The following is a 22,927-nucleotide window of genomic DNA, read 5'->3' on the forward strand; positions in this document are numbered from 1 at the left end:
GAGGCGCAGGTGCGCCGTACAGCTCGCAGGTACAGACTCCCACCGCACAGCGCGCCGGGGGGCTCACAGCTCCCTCCCCGGCGCTGCCCCCGGAGCCGACCGCCGGCCCGGGCGAGGCGCCGGGCCCCCCTCCCCCCGCGCAGCTGACCCGCCTGTGCGGGCTCACTGAGGGCTTGAGTCCTGTTTCACGGCGGGCAGCTGGCCCTCTCCTGCCCTCTGCCCTCTCCTGCCCGCCCGTGCGGTGGGGCTGCGGGCGCCCTGTGGTCTCTTTGAGACAGCGCCGCGCTGCGAGGGAGGGGAGAGCCGGTAGGAAGGCTGGGTCGGGCGCAGATGGAGAGATAGCAGCTCTCACAGGAAGATGCGGCACCCCCCCAGCTGCGCCTTTAATTTGTTTTGAGAAGAGAGAAACAAAAGGCGCCGATTCCGAGAAGGCTCGCAGTGAACCTGATGAATTCAGACTACAGCCGAGCCCAGCATCCCCCCTCTTACCGCAGGGCTGCTGGCGCTGTTTCTCGAGTAGAGTCTTGTCCCGTTGAGTTGAGAAAAAGATCCCTGTATTTTATACGCCTAATAGAACATACTGTTCTGAATGCCAGTGAGTTATTGGCTTGTAGGAGAGAATTCTTCAGACAGTGCCAGCGCCGGAGCAGTGGGACAGGGCGCACTAGTTGGGAATGAACACCGGAAGTCCACAGTCAAAGTGTTTCCGTTAATAAAATGGATGCGTTAATACAGCAGGCTTTTCAAGGTGCACAATCACATACTTGGGGTTCTTTTCAGAAACTGGTAATGGGGTGATGTTACAGACCTGATGATCATCCTGGGTCGCTGCTCACCGCTGTTTGAAGCCGCCTCCACTAAGCAAACAGAAATAAATGAGACAAGCAGGTTCCCATCCATACTGCAGAGAGAAGGGGCTCTGCTCTGAACGCCCCACTGCAGAGCTCTGCCACGCCGGGCGCTGGCCCCGGGGACTCGTGTCACCTGCCTGCGCGCCAGGCGGTTCTCTCTCTCTGGAGACACCCCTGTCCCACTCAGAGTGTCCACGGGACAGGCAGTGAGGTGAGTCGGACTGTGGGATCGGCGGGACCAGCGAGAGGTGGTTCCCTCAGGGGATTACCACCGATCCCAACACACGAGCTGGCACTGCTCAGAGCACAGCGCACAGAGCACAGAGCACAGCGCACAGCGCACAGCGCACAGCCACTGGTGGAAGGAAGACCAGGCGCTGGCTTGTAGAGCAGAGTGCACTGAACTCTGAACTGGGGCGATTGGCCACATGAGAGAACAATATCCCTGTCTTTCCGACACAGGGCTGGAAACTGTCAAAGATTCAGCTAAATAATCCTATTGCAGAGAAACACATGCAAGTCCACTGCTCCAGAAAGAAAGAAATAAACTCTCAAGTTCATGAGGCAACGGATTCTTCCACCATGTTTTTATATTCTGGTTTTCTGTTGTTTCATGCTGTGAACAATAAATACACTTCCCACAGAAACAGACTGTCAGACCAGAGCCGATGTTTAATTCTGTCAAGAAGCCAGGAGAAAGCTTCAGACACCGTACAGCACACAAGGTACCAAGCTGCAGAATGTGATGATTCAGAATCGCAATGCTCTGGCACAAATATAAGTCTGCTGAAGTCTGTTGTACACCAGTGGTGACTTTTAAAAGCACAAGCTTCTGTGAGTCTGGTATTAATGATCAGATTGGAACCCTAATTGTTTTTGGGACTCCTGGGACTGACAGAAGGGGAGTTCCTGTTCCTGTTATTGTCATGAAACACGAAAACCCCCTCAGGTCTGCCAGCTGAATCCGAGACCTAATCTTGAAGAGCGAAAAGGTCATATATCTGAGATCTGAGAACCTGACAGAGTGCAACAGATCAACAGTGTGTCAGAACCCACACCACTCTGCTCCTGAGAGAACACAGAACTGCAGCAGATTCACAGTGGGTCAGAACCCACACCACTCTGCTCCTGAGAGAACACAGAACTGCAGCAGATTCACAGTGGGTCAGAACCCACACCACTCTGCTCCTGAGAGAACACAGAACTGCAGCAGATCCACAGTGGGTCAGAACCCAATGGCCCAGGATTCTACAGAGGCGATGGTCTTTTTCACAGCAGGAGCCCATATCATTAGTGCAGCTCGCACTCATCCAGCAGTGCTGATTACAGATAGCAGAGAGCCGATCCTTACCCTCTCCTCAGCTGTCCATTCTGAACTTTGCTTTGCTGTTTCTCTACATTTCACTTTCCACTTACTGCAGCGTCTTCAGCCAGGTTTCACTTGAACTCCTCCGTGACTGCGGGGGGACGCCACTGGGCAGGACGACCCCTCCTGCTGTCCTCAGTGACACTGCCACACTGGCTCTCATAGCACTCTGGTTAAACTTGCTCTGTTTCAATTGCTGATGGTAAAAAATGCTCCTTTTCTTGATCAGCACTTCTGTAAACCACCAGCTTTCCAGGGGTGATGAACCCACAGGTTCTGAGAAGAGACACGATCAACAACGCTGGGGGCTCTGTCTCAAGTGACAGACAGACAGAGACTTGCCTGATCATCAGAGCATAAGACCTACCAGTAATAATAATAAAAACAACAATAATAATAGTAATCTCAAATATGAATACAAATCTCAAAACACTTTCAAAATTTAAATTTTATTGATGTCATAACAATTATAACATGACGTGAAAATCTGTAATTATTCAATTCTCTCACAAATGAAGAAAACTATATTCTCGCAGCACATAAAAATTCAAAATAAGAAATAACTGAATGTAATGACAATACCGTGGACACAGTAAATCTGGATACACTTTTATCCTATTTACATTTGTACAATAAAGCCGATGACACAGTCAGCACAGTGGCCATACATTTGAAAAACAGAAGGTTGTGTTTTGCAGAGCAGTAATTGCAAAGCTAGCGCCTCAGACAGTGGGACTGCAGCCATCAAGGAACCTGTGAGTGTTCAGTCTTGTGTTCAGTTTGTGTTCTGTATTCATGTTCTATGTTGTATTCAGTTTACATTGTGTTCTGTATTGTGTTCAGTTTGTGTTGGGTGTTCTCTGTTCTGTTTTCAGTGTTGTGTTCAGTTTGTGTTGTGTGTTCAGTGTTCTGTTCAGTTTGGGTTGTGTGCAGTCTTCAGGCTCTATTCACACAGTGATTGAAACAGATTCTTATTTACACAGACAGTGCAGCTCTCTTTACAGAATAATTCAGGGATTGACTCTGGATTGACTCTGGATTGACTCTGGATTGACTCTGGCTTCTGGTTTGCGTGTAAATGCCTGGACAAACTGCTCAAGCCTGTGCTGCACAGCAGAAAACATCCTGGTGAGCTGAACGCCTTGGACAGTCTGCTCTAGAGAAGACCTCGTGACAGAGGAGACCTGAAGAAGAAAAGATGCACAAGAGACAATCATCATGTGAAAAGACCACCTCAACGTCTGGCTATCCTTCTCTCTGACTATCCAGGTGAACAGCGTCAGAGTTAGTTCTTAGGTCCATCAATGAATTGTGAGACCGTGTTCGAGGACACTGTGGGAGATTGCAGGACACCGCAGGACACTGCGGGACACTGCGGGACACTGCTGGACATGGCAGGCGGACATGCCCATCTCCCTAACTCAGGAGAGAGCCCCACTTGCCTTCTGTGCACCTCGTGCTGCAGCAGCCTCAGTTCATCTCAGCTCCCGTGTCCTGATGGAAGACACAGTGAAAGGCTCAGCAGTCAGGACTGGTCGCCGTATTTGCAAAACAGCACCAAAATCTGTCAAGTGCGGACATCCCAAAAGCAACACCAATAGTCTGTTTTTAAGTGCACATATACTATATTTTCAGGTACAGAACTTTGAAAGTCCAGAACAGTGCCTTTTTAGACACAAATCAGCACAGCTTTTCCTAAAGAAACCACAAGCCGTCAGAGGGACTGGCTTTTGATGGACAGAATCAAGCAACATTTCCATCACACGAGTGAAAATTAAAGCTACGAATCACCTAACGCACAGGGGATCTGCTGGAATGTCATAGTAACATCGATCACTCCTTAAAAATGCCATTTTCAAGTTTAAAAGATCTCAAGACACAGCAAAACTGCCTAAGAGGATGCATGAACTGTCACAGGTTGGTGGTACAGTATATCTTCACCAGATATAAACAAGTTCTCATTGACAACAATCACCTGGAGATCTGTTAGCACAGGGGTGTATTTTGCTGTGAGTGAAGGTTATTGTGCAGGAGGGCAAGAGCTGTGTCCCACCCAGGACTGGAACCCTGAACCCCCCCTCCTGTTTTCAAAGCCCTGACCACTCCTCCATGCTGCTGCCACAGCATTGTCAAACCTGTGCTACTGCCCTAACATACAACACCTGTGTTTCTCACAGTCAGCCCTTGCGGGTCTGAGCCTGGTGCAGGGAAGACGAGCTCCAGTCACTGAGTTCTGCTGGTGCTGGGCTTGGCAGGTGTGAATTTAGAGCACGATCACAAGTTGCAGGTAGACTGATCTGCAATTACTGTATATCTGGTGCAGCATCTTTGCAAGAAACTCGAGTCCTCCTGTAACTGTAACTGTCTTACGCATTCAGGCAGAGGGTGAACAGTCTCCTGAGCATGTCTGAAAGGGCACTGCGTGTGGACATATGGGCTCAGAGCCACACAGCCTTGTCGAGGACAGAGGGACCAGAGTCTGTAGGGAGTCCACTGGCAGGTCTTGAGGATGGCCATTACCTGGTCAGTGGTCAGTGTGGTCCGTATCAACACCGTGCAAGTCGGAGTGGTCAGGAGTCATGTAAATGGACCCCTTCCATTAGGACACCTGGCCAGGCTGCACAACAGCAGATCCCCTGACATCCACTCAGTGCAACAACCCACATGCAGCTAGACACATAATTGCCACTTGAAATTCATCTGGTCGAGCATAATTATTGCCTTTGTTCTCACCCAAAGGAACACGTTACCTCTTCGTGAATCTGTGACGACACTTCTTGGGCAGTCCTGCAACAGAGGAGCGGTCATTGTAGCTCGCAGCAGCGGCAGGTGAAGCTCTCGGTGCACACGGCGCTTTCAGAAGAACATTGCTGCACGCACTTTCTTTCAGCACGCACACATGGAGAGGAAGTGGCAAACACACACGTGTGCACAACAGACCGCGGCGTGAGCCGTTCAAGGCAGGAGGTACAGTACAGCTGAAATATTGATCCCTCACAAGCTTTCAATACAAGTGAGCATGCTTCTGCGCTCAGAACTTCTTACACTGAAAGGATCAGAACGGCGGTTTAAATACACACGAAAACCATGACATGAGCGAACATTCCTAAGCAACAACATAAAAAAATATATAAAATACCTGAATTTACTTCTTTTAAAAGCTTGTATGGTTTCCACATCGAAGTGACCTGCTAATATCTAATAGTCACGTTTCAAGAGTAAAACACACGGTTGGAACCGGAACCAGACTATTACCAGAACTTTCGAGTCCAACTGAAAACCCCTGCAGGTGCATTTCGCCTGGGGCTCGGGGTGATTTCGCAGGTGACAGGGCGGCGCCGGCACTGACACCAGGAACAGCGCTGTCCCGCTGAGGACCGGCTCTGGTTCCGACAGCCCGCTGGGTCTGAGCTGCCGCTGTACTTTATTTCGGATCGACACCGTTGAGTTTTACAAGGAGTAGAATTAGGAGACGCGATGATACGTCTTCGGAAATCGTTTCTTGTTATTAATTTATCATAAGCACACTCCTTCGAAGGTAACCCGTTTGATGGTGCCCAGTATTGATTTAGAACGATCCACTTGTCGTATTTTAATAATGACACGCGGGGAAGAAAGAACGGGGAATTTGGGAGCTGTTTCTGCCTGACCTCAGCTGTTAGGGACATTGAACAGGGACCCAGGACCCCGAGTTTCCTCTCAAACCCTGACTTGTCTGGGGACCCAGAAAGGGAGGAGCCGGGGTCCCACCCCAGTGAGGTGGCAGAAAAGATCCAGACACGGGACGGAACTGAAGGAAAATCTGGGAAACGCCTGGGCTCGTGTCTTTTGTTAAAAGGCGAGATTATTTCCTTCTAGGTGTTCAACTAGACTGTGCGCGCCGAGCGATTCCTCGTTAGGGTTGTTTTAATAGAGGGAGAAAAAACACGCTGCTCACTCCAACGATTTGGCAACATAAAACCGAAGAGTCCACTCTTTAAATTTTCAACACATTTCGTAATCTCCCGTCCATCGTGAGTTAAGAACTGTTGCTAGAAACATTTGCTTTTCGCACCACAAATCGGAATGTGAAAATCGGGTGTAGGTGTATTTTAGCAAGTTATCGATAAAGTGTTGTCGATTATTTCTTTCATATTTTTTTAATATTACACTTTGAAACTACAGCCCGTTGTCTAAAAAAATGCAGTTTTCTGACAAAAACAGCTGACAAATGCTGCCTTCAGATTTTTTAGATCACTTCAAACTTGTGAGTTCGCAGCTCCGCGTGTAAAAAGGATTTAGTATGAACGCAAAGCCCACGGCGGAGCTGCGATATCCGCGTGAATCAGCGCCGTGCATCGAAAGCCGGGAAGACTGCGGGCCAGTCGTGAAGCCACCCGGGGCTGAACCTACGGCGGGCTCGGACCCGATGAAACGGCTCGAATTTCAACACCGGCACCCGGAACCGGGCCGCTTTCCCGGATCCCCAGCGTCTACTCACGGCTGAAGTAGTAGAGGGTGCAGACCCACGCCACGGCCAGCGCCGAGAGCCCTCCGGCCAGCGGCCACAGCACCAGGGGCCCGCAGCCCCAGCCTGCGGAGAGACGGGCGGTCAGAGTGCGCTTCCCGGCTTCATTGCGACAACGGCAACAATAATTACATGATCCCTAGTGTCGACACGGAGCAGCAAGTATCGCTCGCTGATGTTATCACAAATACTCACCATTTACAACCACGTACTAAAAACTACTATGATCCACAGATAATATTTAATGACAATATTAGTAAATATATCTATTAATATGAGTACATATTTACTTGGCTTTGAATAATGACATTACTTAATAATGATAATAATGTTGCTTTATTAGCCCTATACAATTTCTTTCATTAGGAATTCATCTTTTTGCATTCCCCAGCTTGCTCTCCATGAGACACAGACAGGGAGAGAAGCTGCGGGTCAGACATTGTACAGCACCCCTGGAGCAGTTGGGGTGAAGGGCCTTGCTCAGGGGGCCAACAGAGTAGGATTCCTCTGCGGGCCGCGGGATTTGAACCGGCAACCTTCCAGCCACAGGCACAGATCCTTAACCACAGTGCCACCTGACTAGTGTCTGAGCTAGTTTGGTTCTGATGAACACAGAACACAGGAACACCAGGAATACCAGGAATGGGAACATCGGAATGAAGCTGGAAAACGGATATTGCAGCCCGTCTGGTGGATGGGCACCAACACAGAAAGTAATGCTGGTCCAGTATTAGCAAGCAGCGCCTAGAGTCCAGTCCAGAGACAGAAAGAGCTCAGGAGCCGGAGCGCGGAGCAGGAGCAAGCACAAGTCCATCAGCTTGGAACAGAAGGGCAGAAAGAAAAACAGAACTTTTTGACTTCAGACAATATAACTGGACATTAAATTCTCCTCCCGGTGAGAACGTGGTGATCAATTTACATGATCATAATTAAGGAAATTCTGATTTTCAGAAATTCTAGTGAAATCCGCAATGACCTTTTCCATTCAGTGAAGTGACTTAAAAATATAGCTTTCAAAATGAAGAAAAACTTTCTAAAGTTACGGAAACCTACAGGATGAAATTCTCGGTACGGAGGCATTTTACCATGTCCCTGTGACATGCAAATTCCTAATTATTAATAATTAAATATTCATATAATATATAATAGTATATATCCGAGAAATGTCTGGTGCATTTCCTGAGGTCTTTGTGGCCGCAGGCGATGTGGATCAGGTACTGAGCGCTAGCTGTCCAAACTAACGGTTACTGACCAGACTCTCCTTTATTCTCAAGGGTCCCACGTCTCAGACTGGAGGTGGGAAATAAAAAGCCATCTCTATCTTAACGAGCCCTGGTGATTCATGGCCATTACACAGTTAGCTGAAGTATTTTCCTCCAGTAGCTGTTATTAACTGGGCTGTTTTCCCCTTCAGAGCCTGTAACTGTGGTGCTGAGTGTGGGCACCCTGTGCCTTCCTTCCAGAGAGGAGCAGCGGGCGTCTCGGGGCCGGAAGGGAGAGAGGGGACAGGAGACAGGAGACAGGAGAGGTGAAAACCCTGCCAGCGGAGGGCGGCTGTGTACCAGGCTGAGGCTTGGGTCTCCTCCTGCTGGGGCAGCGGAAAGGCGTGGGCTTCCGGGGGGTCGTGGTGGGGGGTGGAAGTGTGGGCGGCGTCTCTGGAAAACACAGAGAGGGAGCAGGAGCCAGTTAGGACACAATCAGACACCCGGACACCATCTCGCCACACACCTGCAGCAGCAGCAACTTCCCAGCCAGTCCTCGGAGCTGACAGTGTCTCAGGAGTGTTAGAGTCTCCCAGCCAGTCCTCGGAGCTGACAGTGTCTCAGCAGTGTTAGAGTCTCCCAGCCAGTCCTTCAAGTTGACAGTGTCTCGGCACTGTCCCAGCCAGTCCTCGGAGAAGACAGGAGACCCCTGAATTGACTGGACTAGGGCTCTGAGACCTGTCACATCCGCTGCTAATAGGAATCCTCCACACAAACGGTCTCGCCCTGGTTACAAGACCAGGACTAGACACCCCTGCCTTACTCTCTCTCATCCTCTGCATGGTCCCTGCAGGCCTGGGAGTGCTGTGGGTGGGTTGCAGATTAAACAGAATATTTCAGACTGCAGTGGCATGTGAATCAAAGCACCAAGATGCTAGAACAAGATCTGAGAAAGCGTTTTCATGACCCTACTGCTTGCTAAAACCTTGTAGATAAGGGCCTGTCTGAGTTTCTGAATCCAGCTCTTCTCTGCGGAAGTCTTCAGCTCAAGAGACCACAACAGACCTCCGCAGTTTCCTCTTAATGAAAAGAGACAAAAAACACTGTAGGCTGCTTTCAAACAAGCCCTGTTTCACATTTCATCACCACCAATGGGCCAAAACTCTCCACCAGCCCAGGTGAGACCACCCACTGTCAGCTCTTCCAGTGGTTCAAATGGTACATTGGAGAAGAGTAGTGAAAACATACACATATGTACTTCTACATACATATGTATCTGATTCATTAAAAGTCAAATATTCTGATTATGCCTGGAAAACAACACAGTTGAGATACATTTTAATAGTGCATTTAAATAATAGTGTTCCCAGGTCTGTTTACAGAACCCACTAAAACAGATCTTTGATTGAAAATCACATCTTCATTTTCCAGTGAAATGTCACTCTTTCTCTACACACAGCTGATTAAAATCTTCTTTTTCTTAGACTGAATCCTCATTCTAAGTGTGCTGACTGACATCTTTCTGCACCTTCTAATTCATCTGCCACGAATTAAACTCTCAAACAGTTCAGTTGATTCAAACGGTGAGACTGAGAAATTCTCTGTGCAAGCCGATGCAGTGCTAGTGCTGGTGGTTTCAGGCCTCTGACCCTGAGTGTTGAAAAGGCCTGGGCTGAGCCGTGTCTCTCCTGTCGCCGGGGAAGGAGAGTGAGACAGATCAGTGAGCAGTGGTGCGGGTCTGTGTGGGCTCTGTACAGTCCTGTGTGTGTGCAATCACAGGGTCACAGCAACCCAGAGCTGATACCAGAGGCACTGGGAACAAGGCCTCACTCGCACACGGACAGCTTAGAGACACCAGTTAACCCAGGAGCTCCTGGAGAGACCCTCCCAGGACCAAAGGGCTCAAACAAAGCCACCCTCACCACCACCCCACTCTCCTGCCCCTCGGCAAATCCAAACGAAACCTTCAAATCTACTGCAAAAATGCAGAAAATGAGAGATTCGGCAGCTGATGGCTTTAACCACACATTTGCAGTTATGCTGCCCACAATCCTCCTACCTACATGTGGTACAGTGTTTGCGTTTGTCTGCAATGAGCTGTACTGTAGACACAGGCCCATATTAAAAAAGATCACCTCCCCGTCAAAGATCACTAACTCTGCACCCGAGTTTGGATTTCTGTAGGCTAGAAGGCAGAACCATCCCTTTCCTCCTGACAAACTCCTCTTCAGCCTGGGAGCTGTAGTAATCTGTAGCCAGTGGGTCAGAAATTAAACTCAGCTGAGCCACTGACAACAAGCTCAGAGACAGGCATGTTGACCAAAACATTAGAAAGAAACACTGTTATGTTTAATGCACACTGTGTGGTGTTTGCCTCCTCTTTCACCGGAGCAATATCTTCTGGGCGCCTGCCAGAGACAATCCTGCAAATACGGGTTAATCCGCGCTGAAAAGCAGAAATGAGAGACGTTCTACACGTCGAGCTGTTTCAGGCGCGCTCTCTGCAGCCTTCTTCACAAGGGGCCTCAGCACATGGACTGTCTGTTTCTTCCCTCCCTTCCCAGCGCGAATGAACTTTACACAGCTCCGCGCTCGGGCGTCTCACCACGTGGACCGGTGTTTCTGTCTGCACTGCGGGATTATTTCACGGCTCAATTTCAGCAATAAACGGGTTTCGCAGTGGACGCAGTCGGGTGCCCGTCCGCGCTTCACGAGGGGGCTCAGAATTGAGGGGGGCGTGCCTACAGGAGCCCGCTGTGACCCTAACCCTAACCCTAACCCCCGCGGCCGGACCGGGCCGCCTCGGTACCGTACCCACCTCCCGGCCGGAGCTCGGCGCCGTCACTCAGCGTGAGCTCGGTTCTGTTGAGGACGCCGCAGTAGTAAATCCCGGCGTCCTTCTCCTGCACGCGGAGGATCTTCAGGATGAAGATGGTCTTGATACTGTCCCTCTTGCTGCCTTTAAACCGCTCCTGCTCACTGGGGGCATCAATTCCGTAGATGTATTTATCCGTCACGCTGTAGTGAAACAGGAACTGGAATCCCTCTTCTGTCTGCCGGTACCAGAACACGCCCGAGGGACTTTTCTCCCCCCACTCACAGGTTATAGACGCGGTGGCGTATAGGTTCACATAGTAAATGTCAGACGCCTTGATCATCTTGCCTGCCGCTGTGGAGAGAAAGACAAGGAACAGTATGAGCTGTGGAGGATCAAGGCGACAGTGCGTTACTTCTTTACACAAAGGGTTGTTGGAGTGTGGAACTATCTACCCAGCCACAGTGGTTTCTTTCACGAAACAGCTGGATGAGATCCTAGGATCAATTCACTACTTTGAGAGCGCAGCCCAGTTGGAACTACATTCCCCAGAATCCTGTGGGGGGGGCAATGACCCGCTGCTCTCAGTCACATGACCATTAGGATGGAAGACAATCAGTCAGGTGACTGTGTGACGAGCGGGAAGCAGAGGAGGTCTGGCTCAGTCTGGGGATGTCTGTTGTCTGTGAAAAGGGCAGAATCTTCCTGTGTGCTGTCCACAAAAGGGACAACTGACAAGGGATTGAAGGAACTAGTGAGTTTTGAGAGTTTTGTGAGTTGTTTGTGTGATGCACATCCATCACAGGGCACACACAAACACAGACTCGCACACAGTCACACCAGGGCCAAATATCCTAGGAGCCAAGTAACACACCAGCTCGTCTTTGGACTGTGGGAGGAACCCGGAGCTCCTGGAAGAAACCCACACAAACACGGGAAGAACATACAAACTCCACACAGACAGTACCCCAGGAATAGAACTCCGTGCCCAGAGCAGCAAAGAAGCAATGCTGACCACTGCCCAACCACGTTGCACCCAAGAGTCTAGATACCTTCAAAATTGGCTTATAACATTCACAAGTTACAATTGTCATTTTAAACAGGTGAGTTGTTTCAAGGTGTTATAATATAACAAGAGAATTATTTCAATAAACCTCAAGACAGGAGGCGAACATGAATTTGCCTGGTATTGTCTAGCAGCTCAGTATCCATTATTGGAAAGTTGTTTATCCTGGAGATGGTTGTAGCAGAGCTGGAGCTTATAAAACTGTTCAAGCTGGACAGGACATCGGTCACAAATCACACTAATTAAGTGTGCGCAGACTCCTAATTACAAATGAATGTGAAAAGTCACTGGGTTCCACACTTAAAATATAAAACCCTGGAGAGAAGGTTCGGTGCCTGCTGCTGCCTGGAGAATAGAAGATATTCCCTTTCTCCTCATCTCCGGTCACCCATAGACAGACACGCTGCACGGGATCAAGCCGGGGGTACGCTTCAGTATTCACCTAAAAAGTGCTGTGAAGATATATTCGCATTGTTCACATTGCCCAGTGAAAATGTAAGGGTACTGACACCACTGCTCAGCTAGGTGTTAGAGCACTGATCACATCCCTCAGCAATATGAAAGGCACTGATCACGCTGCCCAGAGATATGCAAGAGCAGTGATCAGACTGGCATTAAGATCCGTATAGCTGCATAAGATGGAGAACTTGATCCTCCTAACAAACAGAAGCAACAGAAAACACTGGAGGCCCAAACACAAAAGGCATCGATTCACAAAACAAGACACCCGCGTGTTGTAAACCATGGGCCGCTACACGAGTTACAGAGACGGCCCAGAAAGATCACACGGGACACATAGAGGCGGCACACGGCGTTTGGGAGGAAAACAGGCAGGACAGAGGGTCTCCCAGTCCGAAAAGAGCAATTCCAGGGTTTTTCACACGAGAGGACACTGGCCAGTCACGGACGATGATCTCTCAGGATGACCCAGGATTTCACCCAGCCGTGTCTCATAATTAACCAGGGTATCTGCTTCAGCAGCGTGGTTGGACTGCCTGTTCCGGGCTCCCACAACTCTTTGTGTAAGGGAGTGACTCTTGTTCTCAGTTTTAAATTCGTTCGCCCTCAGCCGAAACCTGGACTGGAGGGCTGGGAAGAGGACAGCGCAGAGTTCTTGGGGCTCCTGCGGACGTCCTTCTGTCTTGAAACCTGCTCATCAGGCCTGAGTGGTGGCTTGTAGCTGATTGATCTGAGGCTCTCCCCCAGCAGCTTCTCGAAGGAAACCAGGGTATCGGCTGGGCAGCCCATTCACACTCCTGCCTCCTGCTCTCAGTTCGCCCTGATCTCCAGCTGTTTGCCCCTGTGCCCCGGCTCATGTTTCCCTGGGCTGCCTGTCACAGCCCTGAGGGCCTGAACACCAGGGTCAGGCAGGACTGAGAGGAGTGTGTTCACCCACACGCGAGAGGTCGCGAATAATAGGAGCAGATTCCTTTTGTGTAAAGATGCTTTTAAAAGCACAATAAATGACCACTACAATATCAGGACGTTATTACACCTATAGATGCACTCATTTGTCATCTAATAGGTCAGTAGATCTTTTTAGAAATCCTCCTCCTGAGCAAAAGATTCAGATGATTATTAATATTAATATTAATATTAATAATTTTATTAATAATAATATTAATAATCTTTATTATTATTGTTATTAATATTATACTTATTCTAATCAGTGGTGGCTTTAGTATCGTTTGAAGATTAGAACAAATCAGAAAGTTGTGTCGCGCTATATCAAACTGAAAGATGCTCACTACAGAGAGGACGCTGTATGATATTACAGGATAATGTCCGTCATCCCGCCTGTGGCTCTCCGATGAGCGGGCGGTCAAATCTGTCCAGCAAGACCATCTGTCACATCTGTCCAGCGCTGGGCAGTGATCTGCAGTCCTTTTTGAATCCTTATTATGTCTTTTAAATAACAGTCATGGTATTACAGTTACCGTTTCAATTATTTATTTCAGTTCACGAGTTGTTTCAGTTATAATATTGTTTCTATTATTTATTTGAAACATTAAAATTAAATATTAATGGTATTGTCATCACCATTTGGCAGATATTTTAAATAACGTAGACGGAATGATTCAACTTGATTATTAACACACTGATGTTATTATTTAGAGACTTTTGTTGACATCGTGACATTTCTTAACAGGTAATTTCAAACTTCTACGAGTACTTGAGTATTGCGAGAAACGCCTTTTAAATAAATATTTATAGATACCTAATATTAATATACAGTAGTGGATTAATAACATCCAGTGACACATGCACTTTTGAACACATAATCTATCTTAAAGTGAACCGACTCTAGCAATTGGGAAACGGCAGCCTGGAATTCAGATTTTCAGTAACGCTTGCAAGTAAATATGACAAACGAGCAACAGCATAACTAACGATCCCAACAGATACTGAGACAGCAGAACGTCACATGAAGACGACACGAGGTTCAGGGTGTCTCAGTGGCGCTGCCGCGCCTGTCTTACTGTGTGTAAGCAGTGTGGAAGTGGTGAAAGTAGTGAGGACTGGGTGGACCTGCCTACAGTCTCTGTGCGCGCCCACGGACATGGGGGGCGGCACGTGGGGTCAGTCCAGAGCGCGCGACAGCAGCAGGAACGGGTTTATCTTCAAGCGAGCTGTCCGGTTCGGGTCTGTCCGGTTCAGGTACTGCCTGCCACGGAACGGCACCGAAAACTGACAGTTAGTCGATGGCAAGAGGGATGTAGCCTGCTCACATTCGGCCCGATTCCGAGCAGACAGACCTATCGGAGGCCTGGGTCAGTCAGGAGGGACGAGAACACCTGCACACAAGTCGATTTCCTTTTTAACAGAAAATAGTTTCTAGGAAGTTAAAGTTGTTATCAATGTTATCATTGAAATTGTTTTTTTTACAATCTAAACTTTTGCTTATTGGCTGCCTTGGGAAACTCGCGAACGGGCAGCGCTGAGCAGTCTCGCCCGGTTTTAGGGGACACACTTCAAGAGAGAAGGGGGGCCGCAGGAGCCCCAAGAACTCTGCGATGTCCTCTTCCCAGCCCTCCAGTCCAGGCTTCGGCTGAGGCCATGGGAACAAATTTAAAACTGAGAACAGGAGTCACTCCCTTACACAAAGAGTTGTGGGAGCGTGGAACAGGCAGCCCAACCACGCTGCTGAAGCAGATACCCTGGTTTATTTCAAGAAACGGCGGGATGAGATTCTGGGATCAATTAGCTACAAACTACAGGCCTGATGGGCAGGACGCACTGATGTTCAACAGCCAGTCTTTCACAGAGCTCTGGAATGATTTTCAGGGCAGCAGGTGTCGCAGGGACACAGAGTGTTTTCGGACGAGAGCAGACGAGTCTCTGCTCAGCTGCTGGAGCTGTATTTTCTCCGACCCGTTTCAGAATCACACTTCAGAATCTCCCTGCTGGCTGCAGGCGAGCGACAGGGCGGTGAAATTCTCTTTTATGTCTAAAATGTGCAGAGTTGGGAAAAAATAGTCTGTGAGGTGAGACGATCTTAGCTTCTGCCCTCTGAGCCCTTGTGAGTTTTTTATCATCGTCCGTGACTGGAATCGCTCCTTTCGGACTGGGAGTCTGACTGCAGCCGGATGGCAGGGCTCAGCAGCTCAGGTATATATCTCACACAGCCCTGGAGGTCACCTTCCTCAAGCTCGAATCAGGTGAGAGAAGGAAACTAGAGCTTAAAAGAACCTCAGAATCTAAGTTTGTACTTTAACTGTAACTGTGTCCTAACACTTGTGAGTCCGGAACAGGGCAGAAAATAAGTGTTTTTTTTTCACACAGACTATGACTTTTATATATCTCAGTTCATATGGGCCCACAGTGGGTCCCAGTCCATGATTGATAATGATTGATGATAATTAAGCTATGAAAGCCCAGGTTTGAGATACTAACTACTACGAACAGGCTACAGGGCGCACTGGTGTCCCTGAAGCCGAGTAAGGCACTGATCGGCCTCTGGTCGGAGAGGAGTCGATACACACAAGTGCAGGACTGGGCTTCGACAGTAATAGATTCATTGCTTTAATTTGCTGTGACATTACCTTCTTAAAGAAAATAATACACGGCAAAATGTGTATCTACATTTTACAGACATACCATTTTTAAATACGTCACGACTGTGATAAGGATTACATTTCAGAAATAGATTTTCTTCATCCTGCTTTTTACTTCTTCAGACTGAAACTGAAAATGTAAGTGTTGTTTTTCTTGTACTTTCCTGGTTCGACACTTAAATACAATGTTTCTTTATAGCAATCAGGCTTTGATGATCACTGACATTAAGCGGTAATGATTATGAAAAGTTTCAAAAACGACAGCAGCATTAGCACTAACGAGCTTGAGATTTTTAAATGTAATATTCCTAATATGTACGTTTAACAGCACATCATTAAACAGTATGAATGCCTGAATTGTTTAATTAGTTCCACAACAGCCTCTGAAACTTTCCGAAACGTCTGACAGTCTCAGGCCTTCGGCTGTTGTCTGTCGCTCCTCAGCAGCTTTCCGACCGGAGAGCAAACACGAACTAGTGTACTGTCGCAACTGACTGCACAGCAAAACAACACCGAACAAATGTACCTGAATTATTACATTTCTAAAAAGTTTTTTTTCCCAGCCTAAATTAATAATATCCTCATGGTTCGTATTTTAGACTCAGGGGTGAATGCTGTGGTCACTCCCGAAATACCCGAGACTCAGCGACACCTGGAGACGAGCGGACAGCAGTGTCCCCCTACCTGCTGTCCAAAAGCACGCGAGACACAGGACGCCCAGGTACTCCATCTCGTCTCCGCCTGTGCGCGCTGCGCTCGGCTCGGCTCGGCGCGGTGCAAATACCGGCGCTGCGCTCGGCTCGCCTCTATACCCCCGTGTGACATCACCAATCAGCACCCCGTGTGGCAGCCAATCAGAAGCCAGAGCCGGGCCGCTCTGCTCGCCCAGCGCAGCTCGGGGCGTCTCCCCCCTTGGCACGACAGTGTGATCGAGCCCACAAGCGCCCGGTGGAGTTAGGGAAAAGAGGGAAACGCTTATTGAAACCTCTGCGTTGCCCCTTTTGGGTAAGTGTGTGATTTCCTTTTCAGCTAATTGTTCAAGGGACCAGGGACTTCCGTCTGATTTTACATTGTGGTCATCCTTCTCCTGTCGTCCTAATCCGAGCTCTCTCCATTCCCGATGGGTAAACATGACCTGACTGTTTTCTCTGTGCAACAGAATCAGCACAGGCGGAATGAGGACCAAGCGAGAAGTGGTTTTTGTCAGCAGTGGCGCCGAGTTGCGTGAAGCAGTCTGCGTCGCTCCTGTTCTGTGTTGCGCAAGTTTGCACTGTGTTGCTCTGGCAGCCCCTGTGCCCCCCCTCAGCCCCCAAGCGCGCAGGTGAGCTCCACAGATGGGCTGCCAGACCCGCAGGTCCCACAGCAGCTGCAGGGAGTGTCGCCCGAGGCAGTCGCACCAGCAGCACGCTGTCTGTAAAACTTCACCGCTCCTGCGGCCCGCAGGCTACGCATACACATCGCTCTACAAACCACCATCACGCATCTCAAACACATTTTGTGATGTTTATTGTCATGCAGTACAGAGACCTGAGCCGTGGTGTTGTGCATTGTCCTCATACTTAACAGTTGTGTTATTTATAATTACAACACTAATTACAGCGCAGCTCTTGCAGTATGCCTTTGAAATGAGATTGAAGGAATTCATTTTCTCAGTATGAGGCACTACAGTAGAACTCGCTTCTTTATTTCCTATAACTAGGACTTGGAATAACGTTCTTTGATAATATTTTATACTTATAGGTAGCAACGGACAATTCGCGAAACCTCAGAGCTAAGTTCCACAAATCTGAAAAAGTGGCGCTCTAGAAAATATGTCGAAAGCCTGACTATTTGAAAACAAAACACAGAGAATCTGCAGCTGTTACTGAACTAATAGAAACGTAAAAAAGCCCAGTCGCCAGCTCTTGAGATATTACTGGTCTTTTGAACATTTTCGTGAATTAGATGATGAAATTGCCGTGCGCCATTCTTTAAGAAAGTTAAATCCGTTATTTATGTTACAGGCACTAAAACGACCACACCATGCTACAGAACAAAAGATAAAAACTATGATGTAAAAATTACATAAAATTACATATAAATTACCGTTATTTACGGACACCAATCAGTTGCATATAGGTATAAAAATAAACAAGTAGACTGGAAAACCATGCAACCGATTTTTGTTTTGTGAAAAATAACGACTAACATTCACGCCGAAATAACACCAGGAGCCCAACGGTAAAAAATGTTTCATTTTTCTTCAGAGCCCGCGGCTTCGTTTCTGAGCTGTGATGCAGCTGTAACAGGTTTTCATTTAAACACTCGAACCCAATCGCAGTATTAGCCTGCCTCACCGTGGGACAGAGTATTTAATATACTAAAAAAATAAAACTGATTTTAAACACAAAGTTCTCTTTCCCTTTCCTAAATAAGAAATATTTTAATCACCCACAACAAATGATCAAATGGTGCTCGTTTGGGTCAGGATGGTCTAATGTAGGAGATGAGGCAGATCGTTTGGATCGGGATGTTACTGTAGGAGGTGAAGGAGCTCGTTCCGGTCCGGACGGCTTCTACGTGTTTAACCCTGGCTGTTGATCTGACCGAGTCCGTCAGTTCTGTCAGCGGACGAGGCGAGCTACAGTCTCAGAGGTTTAATGTGCAGGTACAGTATATAGTTATATTAATATAGGAAATAAATGAGGTTAATCTTTTAGTTGGTGACAGACACTGCCAGAGAGAGACTGGCAGAGAACGGGACCCCGGTTTCAAAGTAAGACATCAGCCTGCCTGTCCCGTGGCTATACAGTAGTTCCCTGAGGGTATCATCCGCTCATGGACTGTCTCCTGTGCGGCGCTCTTCTTTGGAAATTCAGTGAAGTGCAGAAGGCTAGAAGCTGGAGGACATGCCCGCTCTGAAATAATATGTCTAATTCCCACAGCGCGCTGCCAAGCGCCCCTGAACCTCACGGAGACAAGACCTCGTCTTGTAATGCAACAATATTCGGAATCTGTGGACCAGGAGCCGCGTCTTTCAAATGTCTCAAGGACGCAAGATTTTATAGGCTTTAAGCAAGATTTTATCTGCCCCTTTGAAGATGAATCCAGCCGCTGTGCTGCAGATCACACGAAGGAAACCAGCGAGCCGCGAGTCTGATGGCACAGTGTTGACAGACAGTCACTCAGCGCAGGGAAAAGCCACACGGGTCTTTGAAAACAGGAGACCTTTGAGCTTCGTCGAGTTTTCACTCAACGTTTTACATGCTGGTGAATAGTTGACTGCCTTTGTAGAATCACACCGAGACATGAAACAGCCAGATTCGCGGAGGAGGGGTATTCAGTGAGCCACCATGTTCTCAAATGATTCTGCTCCTCTGAAACAAAATATTGGTCATCAGCACCGATTTACAAGAATTAAATAGCGCAACCGAGGATCACACAAGTACTGACCTCAGTCTTAAAGTAATGAAGAAATCCAAAATGAACCATTGCTAGCGTTCTTATGTGAAGTTATAGCTGTGCAGAAGAAATACACCACATTCCATTCCAAGCACCACTTAGCAAAAAACAATTTTAAAGACCAATGAAAGTCGCGATTTTGTAAAGAATGTTTTATGGAGCAATTTAATTTCAAATTAAAGAACAACAAATGTGAAATCCTCGCAAAAGAACGTTTCAGTACCTGTGAAGGTCAATGAGTTCTGGAAGCGTGCTTCTGAACAACAGTGGGATGTTAAAAACATCAGATCACGAATTAGCTCTCCGGCCGCTGCGTGTTTTTGTCACTGGTGTCTTTTCACTGAAGAAAACCGTTCCTTTGCCGGGAGATAGGTTTCTCGGGCACGGCGTTTGTACTGGGATTCCACTAAATAAATAATATCGTCTTAACTACTTGAAGTTGAGGTTAGACAATTCCAGAGGTTTGTGGAATCGTTGTGCTGTCTATTTGATTTGGATTATCGATTGTTATATCGAGCTCAATGTGTTCAGGATTTTACGGACCGTCTGTTGAGCGCGCGGAGTCGCTCGGCCGTCCGGCTCCCTAGGCGGTGAGCAGCTGATGGACCCGAGAGTCGCATCCAGCTCTTGGCAGAAAGCAGCGAGACTGCGGCACGGCTGGGCAGCTTGTCCCCCACCCCCCCACGAACAGGCACAAGGGGGTCAGGGCTTCTGAACGGCAGTGTGGGGTTCACGGTTCAGTCGCTGAAAGCTTTGCCGGACGTGTCGCACCGCACGCTGGCCCAGCTGCCCGGGAGCAGTGGAGACGGGGTCGGAGCTCTTCCAGACAGACACCGGCGGAGCCGGGACGCGATTGGACCTGGTGCACTCTGACGGGAGAGCATCGCCCTCTTCTGGTGCAGATCTCTTTCACTCCACCGAACGCTTCACTCATTCTGCGTTTCCCGATCTACGGAAGCGCACTGCTGCCACCAAGGAAAAAAAACATCCTCGCCCTTATCTCGCAATTACGACAAAGCTATCGCGTAATTACCAGCTACTGTTTGTCTGTTTGTATATTGTCTTGATGCACTGTCTGCACTTTGTGTTTTAACACTTGTTTTAACAATCGAGAGACTTTCTTTAAGTAAGAATTGTATTGTACCAGTACATGTACCGGTTACATATGGCAATAAAGTTCAAGTTCAAGTTCGAGATAGTAATTCTCGCGTACTTTGTGATCACGCGATAGCACAACTGTCATATAGCACCTCTATCGCCACGTGCGGACTAGTGGGACTGATTGCACGTGTAACTAACTGTTCATAACGGAACCATCACTGATTTCATCTCTAAATCCCACAAAACTGGTCCTCATGCTTATAATGATTATGCTCACATTTGCTAAAAATTCCACGATTTTATTTTGACTAAACCCCACTGGAAAGCAAATCCGTACAAATTCTGCAGCGCTGGATACCGACACGATCGTAACCCCAACAGTGCCGGCCAGCGCCACGGAGGCTTCGAGATGCGTTCAGTGCACAAAGTGGCACACTGGAGTGATCACTGCTGCCTCGCAATTCCGAGCCTAGGCGCGGTGGTTTCCCTTGGTGGCAGCAATGTCGCTGTGCTGCACAGCCCTGGGGAGTTTCTCAGCGCACCGGCAGCCCTGACACAATGGAGGGCAGAGCTGAGAAGGGAAGGGAACACAGGCTGATCTCCGCTCCGCACACAGCACTCTGGACCAGCTCTGCCCAAACTTCACCTTTGACCCTGGTCTCACCCTCCCGTCTCCCAGCCGATCCATTCCCAGGGATCCTGAAGATCGCAGGGACTCCAGTCTGCCCCCAGGACTCCAGACAGTGGAGTGGGTTCCTGAGTGGAGTGGGTATCTGGGTGGAGTGGAGTGGTTTCCTGGGTGGAGTGGAGTGGGTTCCTGAGTGGAGTGGTTCCTGGGTGGAGTGGAGTGGGTTCCTGAGTGGAGTGGGTTCCTGGGTGGAATGGAGTGGGTTCCTGGGTGGAGTGGTTCGGTTTCCGAGTGGAATGGAGTGGGTTCCTGAGTGGAGTGGATTGTGTTCCTCAGTGGAGTGGAGTGGTTTCTACGCTGAGAAAGGTCACTAACCTTCAACAAACAAACCTGAGAATGATGGAGGAATCCTTTTCCTGTGGCTGAAGAAGACAGCAGTATGTCATGGCTGATTAGAGACAGCCTGTCTGTACAGCCCTCAGCAAACCCTTTTCTGCAAAAGAAACAGGTTGTGGATAGTGGCACCTGGGAAAATCTTAAAGCTTTTCCACTTCCACAGCGCAGACAATCTCGGTTAATGGAGTATATACAGTAAATGCCTGTGATTGTGCACCTTGTCACATCACCGCAGATCAGCTACTAGGGGGTGTGGTCAGTTTGAGGTTTGAGGATTCTCACCCAATCACAGAGACCAGGATCGCATTGGCCCCGCCTTCTGACCTAATTTCCTCCTCCTGTTTTCCAACAGTGTTCTTCCTCTGGGTGGGGAGAGGGGGGTCACTGCCAGTCAGCCAGACTGGGTGCAGCTCAGGCTGGGGGATTTCCTGGTGCTGGGACAGTGTCCTTCAGTCTCGGATGCAGGCGCTAGCAGTGGGAACAGACCTGTGCCAGGAGCAGTGACCATGCAGTAGCAGTGTCAGGCAGAGATGAACGCACCCCCTGGTCTAATTAAATCAAACATCCAGACAAGTAACCAACCATGTTAGTTTGCACCTCCCATCCACAATACTAGTGCCCTGCATTTCAGGTCCATTATTGTGTTCTGCTTTGTTCTGTACAGGAAGACGCAGGACAGTATTGAAGTTCTGCCTTGGTACTGGTTCCAGACTTTAACATGAAGACTCTTCCTCTCTCCTGAGACCACACTCCTCCTCTCTCAGTCCAGTGATCATCTCTCCCGAGACCACACTCTTCCTCTCTCAGTCCAGTGATCCTCTCTCCTGAGACCACACTCTTCCTCTCTCAGTCCAGTGATCCTATCTCCCGAGACCACGCTCTTCCTCTCTCAGTCCAGTGATCCTCTCTCCCAAGACCACACTCTTCCTCTCTGAGCACAGTGTGATCCTCTCCAGTGTATTATGTCATCATGGGTACACAGCAAACAAGGTTTGAATAACTGACCAGACTTAGCTACCTGCAGCCCTTCCAGGATAACCAAAAACCGGAACAGTAGGAGCACTCATGCCAGCACACCCCAACACCCAACTCACAATCACTGCGATACCCCAACACCCAACTCACAATCACTGCGATACCCCAACACCCAACTCACGATTACTGCGATACCCCAACACCCAACTCACAATCACTGCGATACCCCAACGCCCAACTCACGATTACTGCGATACCCCAATACCCAACTCACAATCACTGCGATACCCCAACACCCAACTCACAATCACTGCGATACCCCAACACCCAACTCACGATTACTGCGATACCCCAACACCCAACTCACGATTACTGCGCTACCCCAACACCCAACTCACGATTACTGCGATACCCCAACACCCAACTCACAACCACTGCGATAACCCAACACCCAACTCACGATTACTGCGATACCCCAACACCCAACTCACAACCACTGCGATAACCCAATACCCAACTCTGCT

The 22,927-nt window shown here is 48.6% G+C and overlaps 1 protein-coding gene across 4 annotated transcripts; it reads right to left on the reverse strand.

Annotated features, from left to right (window-relative positions):
* Positions 1-2,677: 2,677 nt before the first annotated feature.
* Positions 2,678-16,629, reverse strand: cd8b (cd8 beta). 4 transcript variants are annotated; one of them, XM_069187538.1, is made up of 6 exons: positions 16,547-16,629; positions 10,745-11,095; positions 8,287-8,379; positions 6,698-6,790; positions 4,968-5,004; positions 2,678-3,711 (listed from the first exon to the last, which is right to left on the reverse strand). In XM_069187538.1, the coding sequence occupies exons 1-6, from the start codon at positions 16,590-16,592 to the stop codon at positions 3,693-3,695; spliced, it is 639 nt and encodes a 212-aa protein (XP_069043639.1). In that variant the 5' UTR covers positions 16,593-16,629; the 3' UTR covers positions 2,678-3,692. The 4 variants fall into 4 exon arrangements, with proteins under 4 accessions (XP_069043639.1, XP_069043641.1, XP_069043640.1 ...); XM_069187539.1 differs by having other exon boundaries at positions 3,641-3,711; positions 4,951-5,004; XM_069187540.1 differs by lacking the exon at positions 6,698-6,790.
* Between the last annotated feature and the right edge of the window lie 6,298 nt (positions 16,630-22,927).

This window comes from Lepisosteus oculatus, chromosome 3, assembly GCF_040954835.1.
Source record: "Lepisosteus oculatus isolate fLepOcu1 chromosome 3, fLepOcu1.hap2, whole genome shotgun sequence".
Classification (NCBI taxonomy): domain Eukaryota; kingdom Metazoa; phylum Chordata; class Actinopteri; order Semionotiformes; family Lepisosteidae; genus Lepisosteus; species Lepisosteus oculatus.

Bases quoted from the DNA above. Each gene is read 5' to 3' on its own strand.
- cd8b (XM_069187538.1), bottom strand. From the start codon at position 16,592: ATGGAGTACCTGGGCGTCCTGTGTCTCGCGTGCTTTTGGACAGCAG. The intron at 11,096-16,546 runs GTAGGGGGACAC...TTCTCTCCACAG, and splicing joins CGCGTGCTTTTGGACAGCAG to CGGCAGGCAAGATGATCAAG. The intron at 5,005-6,697 runs GTGAGTAGACGC...CCTCTGTTGCAG, and splicing joins CACCCTCTACTACTTCAGCC to GACTGCCCAAGAAGTGTCGT.